This window comes from Idiotropiscis lumnitzeri, chromosome 17, assembly GCF_059441095.1.
Source record: "Idiotropiscis lumnitzeri isolate Australia: NSW breed Sydney's pygmy pipehorse chromosome 17, RoL_Ilum_1.0, whole genome shotgun sequence".
Lineage (NCBI taxonomy): Eukaryota > Metazoa > Chordata > Actinopteri > Syngnathiformes > Syngnathidae > Idiotropiscis > Idiotropiscis lumnitzeri.
In genome coordinates, this window is record NC_142407.1 from 6606929 (window position 1) to 6630782 (window position 23854).

The 23854-nt window shown below is 39.7% G+C and overlaps 2 protein-coding genes across 2 annotated transcripts; one reads left to right on the forward strand and one right to left on the reverse strand.

Annotated features, from left to right (window-relative positions):
• Window positions 1–804: 804 nt before the first annotated feature.
• On the reverse strand, window positions 805–6409 carry smpd1 (sphingomyelin phosphodiesterase 1). The gene is made up of 9 exons (XM_088280408.1): window positions 6228–6409; window positions 5856–6102; window positions 4257–4577; window positions 3204–3484; window positions 2964–3137; window positions 2436–2607; window positions 2251–2327; window positions 1598–1743; window positions 805–1532 (listed from the first exon to the last, which is right to left on the reverse strand). The coding sequence occupies exons 2-9, from the start codon at window positions 6072–6074 to the stop codon at window positions 1141–1143; spliced, it is 1782 nt and encodes a 593-aa protein (XP_088136534.1). The 5' UTR covers window positions 6075–6102; window positions 6228–6409; the 3' UTR covers window positions 805–1140.
• Window positions 6410–8866: 2457 nt separating this feature from the next.
• On the forward strand, window positions 8867–23276 carry nectin1a (nectin cell adhesion molecule 1a). The gene is made up of 10 exons (XM_088280455.1): window positions 8867–9325; window positions 16935–17047; window positions 17768–18026; window positions 18540–18657; window positions 19464–19645; window positions 19984–20101; window positions 20182–20333; window positions 20408–20540; window positions 20954–21017; window positions 22311–23276. Exons 1-10 carry the CDS (start codon window positions 9274–9276, stop codon window positions 22629–22631), a joined length of 1512 nt encoding a protein of 503 aa, XP_088136581.1. The 5' UTR covers window positions 8867–9273; the 3' UTR covers window positions 22632–23276.
• The last annotated feature ends 578 nt before the right edge of the window (window positions 23277–23854 follow it).

Consider the following 23854-nt stretch of genomic DNA (forward strand, 5'->3'; position numbering starts at 1 on the left):
TCAGTTCTACTGTTAGGTCGTGTAAAACATTTATACTATGATTTTATTGTCAAGAAAAAAAAAAAGCAGGCAAGCGCCATTTAGACACATAGTTGCGACTAGCAAAATGTTTACGTTCGAACTTGTTATATATGCCTAATTAAAAGAGTGCTCATAAAAACTGAGGATAAATCTCAACATCTACCCGCCAGTCAAATATTACATGCATATGCAAAAGCTTAGCTACAAGAAGTCAATAGTATTAGACATTTAACAATTCAAGCAACAGTTTGAAATGAATGGATCGATGATGGGCTCAAGAGAACAAATAACCAATTACACAAATGTTTCTCGTTGTGTTTCTGTAGCTCAACTGTTAAAAAAAATTCTTTGCAATACCATGTTCTATGTGCCTTGACTTGTTGAAACACGGCATTCTTAATATTGCAGGTGCAGAATATGAGTTAAGCAGCAAAATCCACCCGTTTTTAAGCAATCTCAGTGGGTGGCCATTTTTTCACTTTTGTTGAGTGAAAATGACCAATCACAGCTCACCTGGTTTCTGAAGGTGAGCCAAGATTGGTCATTTGCGGAGCCTAGACTGTCATGTCATTTTCAGTCTACAGAAATGGCACAACGGCCACGCCCTGAGCTTGCCAAAAACAGATGGATTTTGCTCCTTAACTCATATTCCGCAACTGCGATATGAGAATGCCGTGTTTCGAGTCAAAGCACATAGAACATGTTATTGCAAAGAATTTGGGGGGGATTGATTACCCCTTTCTCAGTTTGCATCCGCTCACGTTTTACAAGTGAAAAGCCTCATGAACCAAAATCATTTTTATTCGCAAATAACTACATATTTTAGTCACAATTTATACAGGCAATCAAGCGACATATGATGCAGATGGACCTTGTTCACGTCAAAGTACAATACTATTGTATACTTCTCAATTGTGTGTACAGATTTGGATTTGCTAACATTAAAGTGCAGACAGAAAACTTTCAGGATTGATTTTGACCAAACATTGTTCATTTCAAGTAAACAGACGACATTCTTAGCTGGAAACAAAAATGAAAGCATGGGGACACCACACTTGATACCATTTTGCTATGGAAATTCCTCGGGAAATAACAGCAGCAGACAATCAAGTTCCTCACCTAACATGGAATTGTTCTCACTTTGACACCATGACTGAGGTCACAGTGCTGCAACAAGTCATATCTGCCACTTCGCAAAAAGCACAAGATTGCGGTTTTGCACATCTCCTTGCACGGCTCGGAAACATGTCCCTTGTGTCGGAAGTACCAGAATTTCCGGAAGAGACGGTCATCCCCATAGAAGCCCTGCACGAGTCTGTCCAAGTCAGAAGGGAAAAGGCTGGAGAGCCCATAAGCATCTGTGGCACGATACAACAAGGTCCACTTGGGGTTCTCTTGGGGCTCTCCAAATTTGTGGTTAGCCTCTGTCAAGTTGAGGATGTAGGTCTCATGGTCCAGAACCAGCCGGGAGCTGCTTGGGTAGTGCCCATCTACATAGTAGACACGGTAACCTGGAAAGGTGTCCAATAAATTAGTTCCGTGTGTACAAAGAGAACGGAAGTTCTGACATGTTTACCCGGGTTTAAATTAATGTAGGTGGTCACACTGGGAGAAATGAACGCAACTCCCAGCGGCCGAGTCAGGGTCTCCCCGTCGTAAAACATCTGGAACTCATCATAGTGTGTGTGTCCGAAAAACTGACCCGTAATGGTACTTTCGTATCTGGAAAAAACAACAATTGACTGTGATTGGTTGACGTCAATTACAGCACAATGATGCATTTTCATGGCACATTTAAAGTCTACTGTAGTAGAATGCAATTTTCTAATTGCAAAGGCAGCAATTTGGGGGGAAAAAACGCTTCATTGAGATCGATATACATATATAAAAATGTGTCTATTTCTATAGTGTATAAGGTCAGTGCAGTCCACGTTTACATATTTCATGTAACAAAGCCACAGTTTTTTTTAAATTTGATTTAGTTTCCTTCTTAAGTCAACTCAAACTGAAGTAGGTGGAAAAAAGACTTTCATAGTATTGTAATACAAATTAATTGCTTGTGTTTGTTACATACATGGAAAGAGGACTTTGAAAAAAAAATCTAAACAGGGGAAAATAAATCACAATTATCATATTGTTTTAAATTGTTCAGCCCAACTAATCTTTTGTTGCCAGGCATGCAACCAAGCCTCAATGTAGCATTTTCATTTTTTAAAAAAATCATGGTACCTGTTGACAATATGATAGTAGTTCCAGCTCCAGCTGCCCAAACACAAACCAGGTGGAATATGACCAATGATATGAACCTGCCCGGAGAAAGACAAGTACAGCCATAAAGAAACACACAGCTCAACAACTTTGGCCTCATTAAAAAGCTATTTCACAATGTGTATAATTTACTACTTCCTGCTCACCTTTTCCCCCTTGTCTTCACTAGCCTGGAGAATGTGGACCAGCCATTGCAACTGGTTGGCAGGGTCGGTGGAGTTTACCATGAGCCAGAAGTTCTCACGGGCGCAAAAGTTCATGTTGAGGGACACCAGCCTGAGGCCGGGCTGGATTTCCGTTGAGTAAAATCCTCCGTATCTGCAATCACATCAGATTACTTTAATGAATAAAGTACAAAAATAGTAGATAGTCTTTGCTATGTCAAAATAATGGTAAAGAGAACTAGCGATGAGAAAAGCATCCCGCAACTAAACTCGCTTAATATCAGTTGTATCGGATGAGAACCATGTCACTGTTATACTTTATGCAGTTATATATTGTATCCAGCCGTTTCAACTTGGGTACTTTGAAAAAGGCTGTCGGAATACTAACAAAAAAGAAAAATTGATTGAAGGAAACATAAGTTGACCCAACTAACATTATATACAATTACACAGAAGAAGGTCCCTTTGGCAGTAAGTCGAGCTGCGAACATACCCCAAGCTGTGACCCACCTCAGTGACTTCAAAGCCTGCTCCGGCAGCCATTTTGACCACTCGTCAGCCATGGTGTCATAGAGCCAGGCGGAGGATCGGTTGCCGTGAACGAAAGGCGGCGGGAAGCTGTTCACAGGTGTACTTTCGTGGTTTCCAATAGCAGGGTAGACCGTCACGTTCGGCCCAAGATGTCTGTGGACCAGTTGGTAAAAATGCATCCAACCGCAACCCAGTAGAATGTTGCAACCGTTTTCTTACTTTTGAATGAGCCCGGTGATGACGGTGAGTGCAGACAGCTGCTGTTCCCTGGTCTGAGACCAGACGTTGTGCGCCGGGATGTCTCCCGTCCAGTAAACCCAGTCCCAGGGCCCAGCCCCGGCCACATTTTCCAGGAGGTTTTCTATGGTCCTGAGCGGCAGGTCGCACTTGCTGTATGTTCCCCAGTAGCCCGCCTCCCTGTGCCGCCACTTGAGGGAATCTGAGTCATTACGGCAGCACAGAGGTTCCTTGCAGTCAGCGGCACTGCCAGTAGCGTACTCCTGTCAAAGAAAAAGAACAATAACTTTTATACACATAATTGGGTCGCTTCAGTGCCTGCCCAACCATCAAGTGTAGAATTGAACAACTATGGCCAAAAAAAAAGGAAGTAAACATAAAGGGAAGGATGTTTGTTACAAAACCATTGATGCGTTTTATTTTTTTGGAAAGTGAATAGAGTGGGTGGTGTTTCCTAGTTAATATCTCAATTAACTTTAATAACAGCGTTGATGCCAATGTTGCTCAGCAGAATTCAGTTGGATGGCGTGGTTTCATTCTGAGCTGCGCTTTCAATTTGCAGTCGCAATTTTTTTTTTTTCAAAAAACTCTTAATTCAAGCTAATTTCTGCTTGTAGCATTTAAATTGAAAAGTGAGCTTTGACCCAATACAAGGGAGGGCAAACCTTTTTTTTTTTTTTTTTTTTTTAAACATGAACACGTGAGCCACGACATTTTAAGATTAGGTGGGGGTGGTGGGCTTAAAATATGTAAGGAAAATAAACCTTATTTAAATTCAAAACTTTCTCTGTCATATGTTAAAATATACTTAAATCAGGTATGTGCTAATTCGAAATGGATTTGAAATTATCGAAATAAAAATTTACATTTCACCAACATATTTGCAAGAAAAAAATTCAATAAAAATATATACATCCATTTCAATTAACCAATTTTTGGAAGAACAGCTAATTTAATGCAACAAATACATGACTATTGATAATGTAAACGCTCAGTGGACTGAATTACGTCTTCCTCCAATTGAAGCAAGCTTACGTTGTCCCAGTGGATGTCTGTGAGAAACAGCACCCTGCTCTTCGGCGAGCCGGGTTTAGGTGGCACAGGCGGTGTAACGGGAGGTTTGGGGTCCTTGGGCAAGGTTATGTTCCATGACGCATAGATGTCAAACTTGCCGCAGGAGGGCCCCACCAGCAGGCCACACGCTTCGGACGGCCACAGCAGGGACTCCTGCAACGCCCGGATGAAGTCGTCCCGGAAAAGCTCGGTGATGTCATGGCACACCTGCTCGTCGGCCAGGTGGAGGCGGATGCAAGCCTCGCCCACAGCACGCGCCACTCGCTCTTCGTTTATGTCGCTCTGGAAGAGAAATCAAATATAAAGCTGCGTCAAAATCTCTTAAAAGTGTGTTACTTCATTAAGACAGTGTATTTCTATGCTCACACATAAAATATTTAGCAGAACGCTCTCGCATGGCATCTAATGGATTTGTCCAGGTTACCAAATGGTTTGGTGTAGGACAAAGTCTACAACTGAAGTCAAACAAAGCAATCATATGATCCATGGTGACATCAGCAATATAATCCACAAAGAAGACTTTACACCTTAAATATAATCTATATTAGAAATTGTTGTTTTTTTGGCTGCCCATTGCAACATTTAAAAAGAAAAACAACAACAACAAAAAAAAACCTCGGTTAATGAAGTTGGAACTAACCATCACAAAAAAAAAACAACAACAACAACAAATATGGGACTTGCATCTCTTTGGACTTGTAAATGATATTTCACAGAATTTCAGACTAAACACTGCTTATCTCATGACAAACACAGTATACATGGTTCACGAAGGGTCATAGCCCCAGACAATTTTAAACAGATGTTCAAAACCTAATGAATGTCAACAGGAATGCTGCGTTCTAAATACACAAATCCACATTTCATTGGTTTTGTTCCTTTAAAACAGTGTTTCACAACCTTTATTGTAGTATAGACACTGAAACTAACGTGTGAAATTTGGGCCCAGTTAGTTGAACACAAAGCTTTTATTCCGTTTTATGAATGGCAAAAAGTGGATAAAGGTCAATTATTTTATGTTGCCATTTATTATCATATTACAAGGAAGAGACAAATTTAACAGAATATTGAGAAGGGAGATTTTTAAAAAAATATACTGCTGATATGTGTATTGTCTGTCAAGAGAAGAATGGGACAGGGAAGCGTGTCATTAACTTAAACACGCTTTCCCGAGCTTACACAATTATAGAGATTTCTTTTTCGTGTAACAACAAAACAAAAAGGCGCAATATTTGTAGCAAATTGACAATTTTTCTGACAAATGATTTTGATTATTTCCACAACATATCCGATCTTACAATGGTTGGAAATAACTCCTCTAAAAAGATGCATAGTGGCCCTTGCATGCAGCTGCAATGGTTAAAAATTCACTGTTGCAAAACTACAATTGTGTAAACGAAAACGCTTCATGTCGGTGACCTTTGTTTTCAAATGTAGGGTCGAGATCAAAAGTAAAAAGTCAGCAGAAATGAAACAAAAATCAATAGACAAGTAAAGTACAAATACTTGAAAAATCTACTCAAGCACAGTAACTAATTACTTTTATATCTGCAGCCTTACCAAAAGCGCCACATCCAATATGGTGAAGAGGACTTGACACGCGCGGCAGGAGATGCTGGTCCAGTTAAATCGGAACATTGGCAGGCTGAGACGCTCCATTACAAGCTGCGACTGACCTGAGATCAGTGTGGGGCGACAAAAAGCCGACAGAGGCAGCGCGAGAAACAGCGTGCAGGTTAGCAGCCCGAAGTGGAGCTGCGGTAAAGGCAGCCGAGTCATATTGTCGTCGTGGAAGCCTTTCTACGTCCTGGCGGGGACCAAACACAAACAAAGACAGTGGTGTAGCCGTGAACTTTAAAAGCGTTCGTGAATTTAGCGGTGAAAAAGACTCAAAGCGGGTACATGGTGAACTAGCCAACTTTTACCAGGTACCTGAAGGTAATGCAGACGAGAGCTTCGTCGTTGTCTTAACCCCGGCGAGGACTTCCACAAAAAGAAGCCTCGTGGAGGGGAAAAATGTAAAATTCACGTCGTTGTTGTCCTCCACTGGTGGCCGCGACACAGCGGAGTCCGCAGACCGACTCCTCTTTAAAAAAAAACAGTCAGCTGATTGGTCATGTGACTCACACGTGAGCCACTGTTTGTTTTTTTTGTCGATGCAATTGATTTTTTGCGGTCTGCCAGTTTTGACTATATATTTCGGCAAGATAATGCACAAGTAAATGCCAATAAAATATAAAGGACAATCCATTTATTTCAATAATTTGTTTGAAAAGGTAAAACTTGTGTGATATTAGTTCATGACAGACAAAGGTCCTTATTTTAAAATAAGTTGTCAATTGACAACTCGCACAACGAGCACACAATCGAAATGTGTTCCCAGAGCTTTGAGCCAAGCACAAAAATCCTTATTTTATTATTTCTCGACGGAGAAGAGTCAATTAAAAGTTACTGAAAGGATTTCGGACATCTTGACACCATGTCTTTAAGTTAAGTTTCGTCAAGAATTAGCTTAAATTGTGTTAAACAAGCCCTCTCTCTGTCCACTTTTAAAAACCCGCTTGAAGACACATTTTTACTCTTTAGCTTTCGACTCAACACGAGACTGTAGCTGTTCTCCTGTTCTTCTGGTATCTACCGTATATCTGTCCACGTGTTTTAATTAGTATTTTGTTGTCCTGCTAATTTATATTACATCATATGGTAGGTGCTTTATTTGCTTTAGCAGTTGTGAAATACGATATATAAATAAAGTTATATTGTATTGAATTGTTTATACAAAAATTCCAAGATATTACAGAAAGCAGGGCTAGATACAGAACTGGATTTGCTGAGCTGACCTTATAACGCGAAGAAAGTTTCTTAGGTGTCATTGAGTAACTCGACCTTATATACAGTTAGATATTAGGCTTGCTATATATATATGACAGAATAAAGGTGACGTAATCAAAGGACCAAAGCATAAAAGGACCTTAGCAACTGCATAGCAACCAACACGTCACCATACACCAAGGAACAGCAATATTTATTTCATTTTGATTCTTTGTTAAATTATGTTTTACTGTTAAATTTGTTGCAGCTTAACATGGCATTTGGAAGAATTGACGACGGATGTAATGAGTTTCTTCAGCCAAACATGGCGTATTTATTGCGAGCAACACAGAGCACCTAAGTAACCTGTTTGCTTTCTCTCCCTAAAAAGTAACAGAAAACGTTTTTTTTACCCTTTACTTTTTTTCATATAACTTTGAAAAAGGAACAGAAAATTGTGCATGATGTTCTCGCTCTCGCATGATGACGCAAGCCCGAGCCCCATATTCGGCCTTCCAGCGCCTCACAGTGGTACAAGCACGAAATTACACGACAACTGAGGACATCAACAATAGTCCCTAAACAATTAGTATAAACCCAAATCCCAATGAATGTTGTGGTATTGTTTAAAATGTAAATAAAACAGAAAGCAATGATTTGCAAATCGTGAAATTGGGCTGCACAATATATTGATAAAAAATATATATCATAATTGCAATAATGGCACAAGCAATATGTATGTCTCAAAGACGTGTGTTAAGTTTCAAATGGAATTGTATTCTTTTATCTGACTTTGAGCAATCAGTTGCAACCTTAGATGCACATCACCACCCAATAAGCGAACAGTATAAAGGACATGACTACCAGTAACTAACCTAAAAAAAACATATATACCATGTTCATAAAAAAATGTAAGTTATTTAATTATATATAAACTAAGAATCCATCCAGCATGCTTATTTTGCCGCATTAAAAATGTATTTGTTTTGTTAGACAGTAAAACTGTAATGTCTTTAGGTACCTGTTAAATATCGAAAAAATATTGATATCACAAAATTCAACACAATACCGCTTATTGCATGTTTTCTAATGTTGTACAGCCCACTTCTGAATACACTTCAAAGACAAGACATTTAATGTTCAAACTGATTTCTAACACTAACACACATTTTTAATTTTGCGCCTGTGACACGTTCCAAAAAAGGTGGCACGGTATCCACAAAAGACTGTGAAAGATAAGAAATACTAAAAACTAACCAACAAACCAACAAACAAACAAACAAAAAACCAAATATAGAATATTCCACAGGTGAACAGGTTTATTGGGCAACGGTCTATTTGGTATCATTATATTCTGCTTTTAGCTGTTTATCTTATTTCGCTCGTTTTAAATATCATCCCAACTTCATTGAAATTGGGGTTTGTGAGTCATATGTTTAATATATTAGGTTAAAAAATTGTGAATATGTGTCATGTGATTTGACCCTAAGTGTAATATTTTGACTGAAAAAAATGGCTGTGAAAATGATCAGTTTCAGTATCTGCATCAGTATTGATGAAATGTATGGACTGTGGCACCATCTTGTGTCATTTTAGGTTTTAGGGACTGAGAGAGAGAGAGAGAGAGAGAGAGAGAGACAGAGAGAGAGAGAGAGAAAGACAGAGAGAGAGAGAGCAAAAACCTTGTTACAAATGCCAATAGGTGAGTTTGTTTTGTCTAATAGTTGAGGATTGACAGAATTCGTTAATAGAGAACCGCGAATGGGCTGGAATTCATTGGAAGCCATTCTGTCTGTTAGTTTTTTTTGAGTGGCTGATTGCACGGGAGTGTCCGACCCGGCCCCCTGGGCTGGGACATCTATCTGTCGGTGGGGACTGTGGGAAGGCTATCTGGGAAATAATCTGCCCACGCGTTAAGCTGCTTTATCCCCGCGGAGCCGAGCCGACTGCTGCGCCTCCGGTTCACGGACAAATCACAACACGAGCGGGAGGGAAGAGGCAATCAAACCTTATGGTGCGAGTTTGACAATTTGTTTCCATCTTCTGAGTTGGGTGGAAAAGAGGCTCGACTGGAGCGTCAGAAGCAGAAAAAGTCGCCGTTTAGGCAGACCACAAGTACACACTGGGAACTGAACCAAGGAGGGAAACTGGCAAAGGTGGTTTGGGCATGGAACATACGACACTTTGGATATTCTTGATAACTACTTACGTTTTGTCAGGTAAATGTTTCCATTTAATTTTTACTTTCAATAATGGCTATTAAACTTAGAGTTTGTTTTGATTCACATTTATGATATATTTATCTATTGATCTATTCATATTGGATCTTCTTTGATTGGACCTAATGTACAGAATATGGTGATTGTAGATGTTTGTTGATGCTCAGTATAATTTTAATAGGCAGATTGTGGGTCACTCTGGAGGAGTGAGGGCAAAGACACAAACATTCCTATAACCAATTTTATTTTATTTTCTTTTCTTACTTTTTAATATAGTTCTCCTGCTGGCTCACTCCCAAATACTTTAGCGATGTATGCAAAGACGATGATGTCATGGCATTGCCTCAAAAACTCAATCAGATTGTTTTGTGGCCACCTGCTACCATTTGAAAGAGATTTTAACGACTATTTTTTCATTATTATTGTTTGTTTAAAGTAATTGCTTGCATTACTGTGTTGCTGCAATGTCAATAACATTCTTTTTTTTTACAGCCATATTTTGCACGCTCCAGAAAATTGTCTCTTGGCCTTCTCGTGTCCGTGCTTGTGTGGGTTTACCTCTTGTCCACTTTTCTCCCACTTTCCAAAATCAGGCATGTTTGTTCACTGAAGTCTGAAGGCCTTTACAACTGAACGAGAAGCGATTTGATTGTATGAATGGCGACAGGTGGCTACCCAATTTACAATAAAAAAATAATTAATTACATTTTGCCATCTAGTGGAAGACCATTTAATTGTTCTGCCTGTCAAGATACGTCACTGACATATATAGGTAAACAAAGATACAGTATTTGTTTGATCTCTCTGGTCACACTAATGTGTGGTTGAGAAACACCCTTCCAGTGCATTTTAATGAATGGAGCGATGAAAATCTGGGTGTCAGACTTGTGGCGGCATCCCAATAAAAAGTAGGCTAGAGGGGGCGTGGTTGGTTACGTAATGACAATAGTGGCAGCGTACGGATGTGTTGAGCTGCTGTGACATCTGCTCTGATTGCTTTTTTCACTCAAAGTCGCCGATAAAGCCCTCTCCATGCCATCTGAGCAGTAATTTGCTGGTGCGTTTACGTGTGTACATTCCTCTCTTTGGGGGTGTGTGTGTGTGGGTGCATGTGTGCCACGTGTTGAAGGACAGGGATTAAAGATGCACACGGAGGGTGAGACAAGATCGCTACCAAATCCCAGACAACAAACGTCTTCACCTGCTTGGCGCACACCTTTGCTCATTCCCTCCACTTTTTGTTTTGCAACCATTTGCCTCTGTAGACTGACAAGCAAAATCAAATTTTGGCATAATCCACTGTTGGATCACCCAGACTAAAATAATCCGCCATAGACCTTCTTGTCCTCGTCCTCCCCCCCTTTATGTAATTTTGCATTCTCATTTTTATCATCAATGAGTGAACCTTCTTCCTACTTGTCCCCTCCGACATCCTTCGCTAACATTTTGCAGTCATCGTGACTCTTCATCCTCTCTCTTTTTCTGCGTTCATGTCCCCAAACAGCAGCAAGAGTCATGCTAATCCTATGAGCTGGCCTCACTGAACGCGGGCCAAGTGCACACTACACGCCGCCGCGCAGATTACATGCAAACATGCACACAGGCACTCTGAAACAATGACAGATTAAATTGCATGTTGTGATTTTGAAAAAAATCCACATTTCAATCAGTTAAAATGGCAGCATGCAAGGGATGTAATTTAGCAGAGTGGATGTCACAAGTGTGTTTTCATTCTTGCTATATACGCTGCTTTTGCGGTGCAATCTCTCGCTTTCAGGGATAAGAATTGGAGTGGGAAATCATCACGTGATATAGTGGTGGTTAATGTCACAAACCAATTGTAGGTTTTAGTTTGATGTGTGTGCCGGCGTGTGTGTTTGTGCGTCATTCCGTGTTAGACCGTATTCATTGCGCGTCAGGTTCCTCCACAGTAAATTCCGCACAAACACAGCGTGTTAATCCGCAATCAATCACAGATTTGATGGCGCTGAGAATAAAGAGATAATCTGCCCTCATTCTCTTTTCTCTTTCATCTTCTCCTTTTTCAATGCTGATATTTTGAAAAAAAAAAAAATCAAAATTCTAATTGAGTAACCAACATTTCACATTTCTTTTCAACAAAAAGACAGATAATCGTAAGGATCAGCAATGATGTCATAATTATGATGTCATGGCATTGCCTAAAGCCCTTACTAAGAATCCAATTAAATTGCACCGATGTCACCCCCTAGACTTCTCACAACCATGTACTGTGGTATAAAAAGTCTACACCCCCCTGTTTCATTGCCTGATTTATGTTTGATAAAACAAGTTAGACTAATAGATCATGTCTTAAACCTTTTCAACCATTCATGTGGAAAAAAAATCCAAATTTGCAATAAACAACTGAGATTCTGTGGTTGCAGAAGTGTGCATACCCTCTCATATATGGTGAATTGGTTCTATTCAGAATCAAGCAGTCACATTCACCATTTGAAATGCCTCTGGTTAACCCTAAATAGAGTTCAGATGTTCTAGTAGGCTTTTTTGTTTCTATTAAAAGTCTGTAAGTTTTGTAACAACACTGACAGCTAATTTTAACTATTCACAAGTCCTTCCACTTTTAGTTCCAGCTAAAGAAAAAGCAGGCCCAAACCATATTTTCCTGTAGGAATCATGTTCTTTTGGAATTAAAAAACCTGAACCTGTTTTTGACACCCTTGTATTTCCTCAAACAGTAGCCTCCACTTTAATACATTAAATTAATCATTGGGCACATCATCCACATTAATAAATTGACGTCACACCTCAACTATATTTGAAAAACAACAGAGGTGATACTAGATGTCTGCACTTTTATTTACTTATACTAATACTGTCATATATGGAGAAAGCACTTCACAACGACACGACACACTGCTTGCTGATGACGTGGCATCTTTACAGCTGGAGTCTGCAGTGGAGTTTAATGAGAAAGTACTGCTTTTCTAATAGATACATTCCACATGGGACAGACACGAGAGCAACCTACTCTTCATTGTAGCTGCTCAAAAATCTATATTGCATTAAGGAATATCTCTTGAGTATTTGTATGTGACCATTTCAATGTACTGGTGGCACGCTAATGCTACTTTTCATCTTGAAACAAACATTGTAGGAAATCCACATATCAGTTGCACGAAGGGTTTATAATACATTTTATAGGCCGGTCTGCTTTTGTATCGAAATTAAAAGTGAGTGTTTGTCCTGAATGTAGTTTGTAACAAATGTGTCAGTCCTTTGGTACTTTTCCATTCACTTTCGTTGTTTTTTTGGATACTGTAATTTTCCACAGTGCATTCATGAAGCGTCTTTTATGTTTCAAGGAATTTGGTTTTATCAACAAGTGGCCTTGAATAGCTTTGCAATTAGTTTTTCCATCAACAAACTGTCACCCTGCCTCCCCTCCCTTGTCTTTCTACATGAACAATGCATGTCTGTCTCAGTGTAAAAAACACTCTACAAACAACCTGACACTTTGCAAGACCGATTTTATTGCTAGAATCCAATAAATTATAATGTCGCTGTGAAAACGGAGGTTAAAAAATCCGAATCGTTTTTTTGATGCCTTTTTCTGCCACGACTCATGTCATTGTGTATATGTTTATATCGGACTTATTTCATAGGACTCCTTCCATGCGTGTTGCACGTGTCAAATGAAACAACATTGCCATTGTTGTGTTAAGTTCCCATGCTGCTGCTGTTTTTAGGTCATTGTGGCTCATGAGGTCATTTCCCATCCTCTTAAACAATGGAAGAATGGATGAATGGACCTGGTTAGAGAGCAGGAAGGTGAAAAAGATGAAAAAGAGAGACATGGTGTGTGTGTGTGTGTGTGCTCGAATTGATGCGTGTGTTTGAGAGGACCAAGGTGGACTCACTGCGCTTCATCCAAAACAGGGGTGGGCAAACTTTTTGATTGGCGGGCCACAATGGGTTCTAAAATTTGACAGAGTGGCCGGACCAGGAGCAGATGGATGGAGTGTTTTGGTAACCTCACCTCATCGGAGAAAAAAAATACATTGAATTTTAAATGAAAGTGAACAAAAAGCATTACAACAATATATATGTGTTTGAAAAACCATAGTATTTGGAAAATAAAACATTAACAAGGTTTATTCATTGAATTTTTTTCAAGTTCAGCCGGCCGGATTAAAACGTTTAACGGGCCGCATGTGGCCCCCGGGCCGTAGTTTGACCACACCTGATCTAAAACTTCAAATCAGCACAACACAGTTCACTCGGGAACTTTCAGTGTGTGTATGAGCTTGGGTAGTGTGGTCCCAAATTTTTGGTTTGTCATTCAGTAGTTCTACTCGGTCGCATGCCTGGATGACTTAATAAACATAATTCAGTCTCCTATCTATGGAAATAGCTTGCAATGACCCGGGCAGAAAGGACCTGTATATTTCAGCACATACATAAATTCTCATCATACAGATGCATTTTAATATTGTTCAAGACTGTAATCTACTCCCACAAACTGCTTTCTTTCTGTCTAGTGCACAATAGGAAGAAGCTATGCTTTAATGCAATTTAAGTTATTAGTGCGACAAAGCACGCATGGTTGAGGTTGGACTGCGAATTATATTTGCATGAGAATGTGAGATGAATGTATACCAGTTGTATGATAGCATACAGTATGCACACCGTGTACGTTTGCAAGAGGCCAAACAAACATATTGTGCATAAAACCACAATATTAGGTACACTAATGTAATCAGCTTTGGATTTACAAAGATGCTAATCGTTTTTTTAATGACACAGTTAAAGTGGAATTAAGTCACCGATAGATTACAACATTTTTTTCACTACATAAAAGCTGTTTCCATTATTTGGGCTGACTGGTATTGCTAAATAAGAGCCACTGTGCACCTCTTGTTGTGGTCACTGACTAGCAATTGTCCTTTTTTTCAGAAATGAGAACATAAAGCACTGGCGTAATGTTATATTGCGGTTTAACAAGAGGGCGGAGCTAATGTATGTCTGCAAGTTCTGCCTGGGTTGTTTATTAATGGATTGATCATGTCACAAATGAGTGCGAAACATCATGTATGTCCACATCAATAGTTCTCCATAAATATAATGGAAATATTAAACTTGCATGCTGAACTTTAGTTAATGTGAGTATAAAGCTGTTTTATTAAAGTACAGCAGATAATAGTAATGATATATCATTGTCATCATTATTCATTATTGGTCAGCCATACTATTTTTTTCATTGTGACCATGAGCCTCATTTATCGGTTTGGATTGTTTAAAACTGCAGATATCTATTGTAGTCATTGTAAAATGTCATTTACGCACATATACTGTACCGTAGATCAGTGGTCCCCAACCAACGGCCCCGTACCGGTCCGCAGGCCACTTTGGGCCGTGCAGATGAAAAAAAAAAAACATAAAAAAACGTGCAGTTTGACGCATGTAAAGATTCTGTTTGTCTTGGTTGCATTAGGCTAATATTAAACACACAAGCTAACAAAATGAGTAACGATATCACGTACAAAGCCCGCTCCTTACATAGAGCAAGGAATGCAAAGCCGCCAAACGGTCCACAAAACTTACGTATAGTGTGAACCGGAAAGTGGCGGGAAAAAGGTTGGGGACCTCTGATCATAATATTTGGGGTTTTGTGTGGAGCATTGTTTGTCCAGTAAGCCATCCTTGTCCTCTGCGAGGTTGCATTATGAATCAATCAGTGGGCTAGCTGCTTAAAAGTAAGCCCACTCACACTCTTACTCACTCTGTCTGGCCATGCATCACAAGTAAACACGTGAGTGAAGTACACTAGGTGAAGTAGGGGAGGCTCTGGAATGGATTTGTTCCAGGGGATCAGTCAGGTAGTGCGGACAGTGCTTTACAAATCGCACTTATTTATACCTTACTGTAATCCTCAACCCTTGACCTAAGGTCCGTTCTCATGTTGTCTGATGCTATCACCTTTGACATAAGCTGTGCTGACCACGCAAAATCCCTTTTACACATATTCTGGAATATTACAATACAATGCAACATTTAGAGGAAAAATATGTTATTTGTCAATTGCAATAGAGTGGAAAGCTGTGAGATGAAATAATATATATATTGTAGTGCGATGTAAAAACGTCTATAATACCTTCTAACATTTATCGTTATTTTGATGTATGGCGTATTGAGTGAACTATTTACCATGTGAAATGGTAACACAAATACAGTCACTTTTCTCTTTTGTCGTCCTTGTGCGGGATTCGCAAGGTATGACCAAGCAACCTATGCTTAGTCCAACTGATAGATTAGTGTAACAGTTGCATTCCGCATAAATGAATTAGTCATGCCTGGGGATTGGGTGCGAGGATGACGTGCTAAAGCAGGGGTGGGCAAACTTTTTGATTGGTGGGCCACAATGGGTTGTAAAATTTGACAGACGGGCCGGAGTGTTTTGGTCACCTCACCTCATCGGAGAAAAAAAATAAATTTCATTTTAAATGAAAATGAAAAAAAAGCCTTACAACAGAAAATAAAACATTAACAAGGTTTATTCATTTCATTTTTTTTCAAGTTTGGCGGGCCGCATTAAAACGTTTAACGGGCCGCATGTGGCCCCCAGGCCATAGTTTGTCCACGCCTGCGCTAAAGCGATGTCTGTTACTGTTCTTGTTAGGCAGGTAACTTGTGAACTGACTCAATAAATGTCATCTGTAGTTTGTAGGTTGTGGATACCAGTATCTTTGTCAAAACTCACTCCTGGAGCACAATGTGCAATGCGGCCGAACACAAATGAACTCTTGCTAAAAATACATTTCTGGGTTTTATGCTAGCGGGACCCAGCTGACTGCTAACTGTATATGAAGTATACAAATATTGTCTTTTACAAAAATATTTTTCTTTTTATTTGTAACTGTGAATGAAATCGCAAAGCTTGCATTTTTGTCGTCAGAATGTATGAGGGTTGTAAACACTACGCTGGATACAAGTTATATAATATTTTCCTCATTCTTTTATTCTCACCCATGTCCTCTCTCTGTAGCAAACTGCTTCATCCTTGACTGTTACACTTTCTTTTTATTGTTTAATGAAAGTGATAAGATATAAATTACAGGATGTTCAGCCTCAAAAGATTACACAGGCTCGCATCATGTCCCAAAGCGTCCATATATCAATTTCTCAATGTGCGCATGTGTGGTGGATTTAAAAGTAGTGCTGGCAAGCCTGTCTTTTTTGCCTGCTGGTCGTAACGCGAGTTTAGGCCTTAGGCAGCACTGTGAAGGATAATTACCCTCACGCATCTCCTCCAAGAAAGTACAACTTTGTGAGTTTTTGTTCGGCAAGTGTGAGTTTAGACGCCCTACAAGTGAGATGTCAATCTAATATTATATAAATGAAGGTTCATGATTTTCACATCACCTGCAAATACTTTTCACTGCATCTTTTTTTTCTATGAAATATGTTTTGTATATACATGACATAAGGATAAGAGAAAATTGACATTGACAAAGTAGCACTATATCGGAATATATACAGTCTTGTAATAACCAGGTTTTAAATTTCTATCCATATGACACAGCATAATTGTGTGCACGGTATGAGTGTCTGCTTCTTTCTTGTGTTAAAGGAGGAAATGGCCAAACTGTAGAAATGGATGACGGGAAGTCAGGGTATCTGGGTTCCAAGGTGGATCTTCGTTGTCGGTTCATCAACAGCTCTCCGCCCGTCAAAATCTCACAGGTATTTGTCCACATCACACAAAGGGTCCCAAATAAACTCTTAAGTTGATATTCATATAATCTTATTGAAAATTAGGGATTGTTATGGAACTTTCTGTTTGGGTAGGTGAGGTGAAGAAATAAAGTGTATTTAAAACGTGTTTGAGAATGTTAGCAGCAAAAGGGAACACAAGCAAAAAAAAAAATTGCATTTCACAAAGCAGCTATCTCCCTCATCTCCTCGCCATCACTCACATTCCAACTCTCTTTATTATACCTTGACTTAAGAGGTGGCGGCCCACACAAATACCAAGAAGCGCACGCATATAGATTATATTCATAATCACAAGACAACCCACCTTGTGCTGTTTTACATCGCATAGGAGACAGGTTCATTGCAACTATCACCTCGCCTACTCGCCCACAAGACGTAGGAGCCCTTGTGCTTTTCACATATCGAAGGACAGATGAGAGAATGTTCCCATTCGCGAGTGTGTAGTTCCAAAAACATCACCTTGTGATATTTATTTATTTATTTATTTATTTTTTATCAAAGTTCACAATCCTGGACACCACAAATGTACTTGTATCAATAATGACTATTTCATTCATGTTGAACTACCAGTTCAACTTTTGAATTATTATTATTTTATTTATTTATTTATTTATTTATTTATTGATGTATTACTCAATTTGAATAGCCCCACGGAGTGCATCACATCTGCCTTTTGTACCTTCCTAGGTGACATGGCAGAAACTAGTGAACGGCACTAAACAGAACATGGCCATCGCCAACCCGTCCCTCGGAGTGTCCGTGGCCCCGCCCTACAAGGACCGCGTCACATTCAAGAACGGCGCCGTGAGGCGTCGAACTCCGACTCTTGAGGACACCACAATCACCTTCTCCTCACTGCGTCTGTCCGATGAAGCCACTTACATCTGTGAATACACCACCTTCCCTGCTGGCAACAGGGAGAACAAGGTCAACCTCACCGTATATGGTGAGAACCGCCTTCATCTACAAAGTAATATCGCCAACTACTGGCCTGGCATGTGTATTACAGCATTTTCTGTCATTTTTTTTTTTTTGTAACATTTTGTCGCACATTTATGAACCTTTTCCATCCATCCACTTTCTGGAGCGCTTGACCTCACTAGGGTTGCAGGTGAGATGGAGTCTATCAGCAGAATCCTTGCGCTGGTCACCAGCCAATCACAAGCCACATATAGACAAACAGTCTCCTGGGAGAGGCTCTTGCTCCCCACAAATCTGACAGGGAATGTGTTTATAGAAAATGGAAGGATGGACAAAATGCAATTTACTATCATGATACAGTACATTGTTATAACAAATACATCGACAAATAGTCTTCAATAACATTCGTCTAGATTGTGTTATTTTGAAATTGATTGTCATTCCTACGTATTTAACTTTAAAGTCTTTCAGCCAGAATGTACAATCTGTATGTAGAATTCCATGAAAATGCAATATATGTCATCATATCATTATTCAGTTCGTCCGACCACTCAGATGAGTCTGTCCACGCCCACGCTGGTGGCTCGCGCATCCAACCTGAAGACGCCAGTGGCGACGTGCATCTCTGCCAATGGAAAACCACCTGGAGTCATCAGGTCTGTGTTCATTTGATCACTTTCAAATTCATTGTGCATTTTTGTAAAGCTGCATTGTATCATAAATGTTATTTATTGAGCGATTTAGATGTTAAAATGGCTTGAATTCTTAGTGTAGGGAACATTGGTTTTACAAACTTAGAGACTCAAAAGTGGTCGTCAGTTTCTTTAAAAGTATGTGAATGAAGCTGGATATTTGTGAAAGTCAGAAGTTACATATTTTCAAGATTAACAAAATTTTATGGGACTAAAATCTTGTATCTTTGCAAACTACATGTCCAATAAAATAAAAAAAAATCGAATCTAGTTAGGAATTATGACTTTAATAAACAAATTTAATGACTTTTATACTACTAAAGTCTTATGAGTTAAAAAGCAAAATATTTTTCGATAAAATGCATAATGTGTGTATTAAATCAAACATTTTTGTGTGTTAAGTTATATATTTTTAAGAAAGTAATCAATAAATGCTGTCCTTTTTTATGTACTTTCATAACATGACAACTAATCCTATTATAGTTTTCCCAGGGTGGCCCTAATACTTGCATAAAAAAATGCTTCAAAAGCAATCAATTACTGATCCACTCCTTAAGGGGGCAGTGTGGTGACATCAGGAGCTAATTTCATGCAGCCAAAGCAAGTTATCTTGTGTAGTTTTTGTACCATCACTCCCAATTCCTTTCTTTAAGCTCCTTGAAAAAAAAAACATTTTACAGGACAAACCAAAACATACAAATTATTAACTTTTAGCTAGCTATGTATCTAGAACTAGCTAGCTAACACTGCTATGCTTCTCCTTTGGAAAGATGGGAGACGAGGGTGCCAGGTGAAGTGACCAGCCGCGAATACAGAAACTCAGACGGCACCTTCACAATTCAGAGCGACTACATTCTGGTGCCCAGCAGGGAAACGCACAAGGAGACGCTCACTTGTGTCACCTCCTACAACGACGAGGTGTTCACCGACAGCGTTACCCTCGATATTCAGTGTAAGTCATTCTGTTCACGAAAATTCTGTGTGTTATATGGGTTTTGTTGTGCAACGAGTCTCAAACTGTGGTCCCACAAAATAATTAGCGATAAAATATGATTGTATCATTAACATATTTCATTCAGACTAAAATTTCACAAGACAGTGGCAAAGGACTATTTTTGTTTGAATGAAACTTTTCAACTCACTTCAACATCCTTAATGTACACCACGATTGCACAAGATGTCACAGAAGTAATAATTTTATTGCGTTGATCTTGTAGTTTATAGAGGATAAATTCCAAACAGACATCAACGAATCGTTGATGATGAAATAGGTTCATGTGTACATTCCAGATGAACCCGATGTTCTGGTGGATGGCTACGATGGAAACTGGTACCTGAACAGAGAGAACGTCCAGCTGAGCTGCCAAGCTGACGCCAACCCGGCCGTCTCCCTCTACCAGTGGAAGCTGTGAGTAAAGAGGATTTAAAAAAATAAATAAATCCCATAAATCTTTCACTTATTAAATTTCTCACTGTCTTCTTCTTCAGAATAAACGGCTCCATGCCAAGCAGCGCTGAAATAAGAGACAACGTCCTCATCTTTAAAGGGCCGGTTACGTATGATCTGCAGGGTACTTACGTGTGCGATGCCACCAACAGCATCGGGACCAGATCGGGCTTTGTGGAGGTCAGCGTTATAGGTACGAGAGCTCTTTGCGTTTCGTCTCAAGACTTAGAGTTGATCTTGATACATGTGCGTCTGGTGTGTTTGCAGACAAGCCGTTACCGCAGATAGCAACGGGTGATGTCATCAGCGTGGTGGCCTTATTGTTGGCGGCGGGCGTGCTGATGGGAATAACCATCACAGTGCTGGTGCTCAAGATCCGAAGCAGAAAGGATGACGCCTCGTATGTTCTGTTAACTTATGTGTGCCTGACTGATCATGCAAGTCCAATAAAGAGAATTTCATTAGACAACGAGACCGCTGGAAGGTGTGAATGGATGTTTGCCTATATGTGCCCTGCGATTGCAAACAGTCCTGGGTGTGCCATGCTCTCACCCAATTTCAGCTGCGATAGCGTCCAACTGACCCTTGACCCTAATGAGGGTGAACACTCTAAAAAATGGATGGTTGCATGGATATATATATCATCAATGTGTGCATCTCAGTGTATTTTAAACCCAGAAAGATCCATTAAAACTATAGCCAAGAAGTTGCACACAGACTAAAAAAATTCTTTATTATTTTTTAAAAAACAAAAATAACTAAATATTGTTGGCGACACTGATTATAATGTTTACTGTCTTTCTTTTTTCACAGAGACGACTCTCCATCAAGGAAACTGTCCCAGCCAATACGCAAAAGACCTGCGGAAGATATTCAGGTATCCACAGACTCATTGGTCACCATTTTAGGTGCACCTGCACAATGTTAACACATCCAATCACAAAATTGTGCATTTATTAAGACAATAATGCCCAATTAGGTAGAGGTATAGATAAAAGTTCTGCTTCAGGGTAAATATACATATTATCAGACACATCTCTTGTCTCCATCTCTTTAGATTGTGTTAATACTTCACAAATCCCCTGCCTGCATAATTGGCTGGCGCGATTGAATATTATGACTGAAGAACACACCGCAAAAGCCAACTACTCCGGACATTGTTCACATGCGTAAGAAGTAGTACCCCTCCATGCCATCGGCGGCGCTAGTCAATGCGTAGCCTTTGATGGTGATGTCAAATAACGGCGGTCTTTTGTGAAGAAGAGTGATTCCTCCATCGTCGCGCTCTTCTGTCCAAACAGACATTTTGTCCATAGAGGAGATGTAAAAATGAGCAAAGTTCATTTAGTTCTTGAGAAATAGCTTCAATTTTCAGTTTTCCCACTTTGGTTACTTCTGGTTCTTGTCCAGTGCACTGATTCGCTAGCAAACAGCCAATCACAGTGCTCATTTAACCCGACAGCCTGACCCAATTATTGAATCGGCCAAACACGCCCCCCCCCCCACCCCCCAGAGGCCCCAACACCGGCCTCCGACTTTACGACGTGGCTCGCTTCACTAAACAGACGGCAAATATGAACTTTTTGATGGCGGATTGGTGTGTTGAGGCCTTAAAACTGACACATAAAACAAAACAGAATTAAACTTTGTATTTTTAAACACCAAAACCATATAATTGTTTTGAATGAAATTCCACTGGCTTAATGCTATCCTGTATTATGTTGCACCATGGATGGGCTAATGTAATTTAGCATATATGTTGCAGTTATTACAAATTTTCAAACACCTACTTGAACACACTGAGCAGCAGCACATACAAAAAGAGCTTCAACAATACTCACAAGATATATTGTTTGTGCTCTGTTGGAACAATGGCTATTATTGGAGATCAATTGGGGACCTTCTCTGCCTTTTCTTGTCGCTGTTGATTACACTACATCTCTTTCAGTAGACCTCAGTGCTGCCTGGCATGTTGTGGCACAACGTGATACTTCTCTGAAGGCGCACAACTCAGAATTCAGACCTGCCTGCATAATTGGCTGGCGCGATTGAATATTTCTATAATTAATATTAATTAATTACTAGAAACAAATCAAGCACAATAATCCACCAGTTTTCTCCCATCACTACTCCAGTGTTCCAAATAAGAGCTCTCCTCACCTTTCCACAGCATTCGGGGCGTTTCTACGAGGAGCTTCCTAACACAGCGGACTACGTGAGCTACAGACTGGCATGTAACAAGGAGGACTACCCGGAGCCCTACTCGCCCCCCATTAACCCCCCTCTGTCCTTCCTGCCTCAACACCCCTACCATTCTCCACAAGCCACCACCACCACCACGGGCAGCAGTAGCAGCACCAGCTCGTCCAAGAACACCTTCTCTCCACCTTCGCACTCCTCCGCCATCTTTAAGTACCCCTCAGTTCCGGGTCTGTCCTCTCCTCCCCCGGGGGTGGGGGCGTACACGTTCCCCAAAGAGCAGTATGTCTGAACTGACGGGGTTTTGCGGTGATCTCAAACAGAACAACACAAACTTTTCCCAAGAGGAGGATGAAAAAGTCGACTTGGATTACTTGGCGATTTGTTTTTGTACTGTCTGCAACACTTTGAGGAGCATCGCAGCTTTCAGACTTTTTTTTTTTGGTCCACTTTCACAACACATTTTCTCCCCTTGTATCCCATATTTTATTTAGTTAACTATTTTTTTTGAAAGGGAAAATTTTCTCAGCCAAATGACTTGTTTTATAACTGTCCATGACAAATTTACATTTTTAACAGAATTGTTTAATGTGGCTAACCCATTTACCAATCCTCTACTATGACATATTTTTTTTTTTTAGAAAAAAAACACATGGAATAAAAGTAAAAAAAATATATTTCCTAATTCATGTTTAATAATTACTGTTATCCTGCACTGTAATCACCGCTCATTTCCAACGCTGATTCCCAGCATACCTCACCTTTTATGTCCTGATTTATTGTGTTTGTATTTTGACGAGACATTTTTATTGACGGATTTATCTTTTTTTTTGGACATTTATAGAAAAATGTGTGTTGATGTTTGTCTTAGTCTTCATTGACGCTGGTTGTTGGATGAAATCAATTTTTAGCATTTCAATAAAAAATTATCAAGGGACTTGCGTCCGTGGTGTTGTACCTTTTCACATACTTGGATTTTTGCACATTATAAGCAATGAAAGTACAATGATTTCCAAAGAAGAGATTGCAATCGCTCCCTTCGGTTACACTGCAGTACCATGGGGAAAGCGGAGTGGGCGTGGCCATATCCCTCATTATAAGTAGGCATTTTTCAAATTGTCACTTATTTCCAAATTTTTCCCAAATTAATAAATGAAAAAGAAAATGATGACTAATTTCAGTTTCCTGATCAAAAAAATTAACTGAGCTTGTTAGTGAAAAAATCTTTAAAGCATAAATGTGAGGACCAAAAAAGTTTGAGTGGTTATGACGGGAATTATCCATTGATTCATTTTCTATAACGCTGCTCCTCAGCGACTGCTTTTATTTAGTTATAACTTGATCCTTGTCACAATGGATGTAGTCTTTGCCAAGTATCTGAAACTGATCAGTGGCCTACATTCATTTGAGAGCGACATCTCACCTTACCTGCTAGTGCTTCAACTTATTTGTCCCGTCCCACGCGTCTCTTGTTCTCCTTCAACTAACAATGATCTTTAAGGATAATTCTTCAGG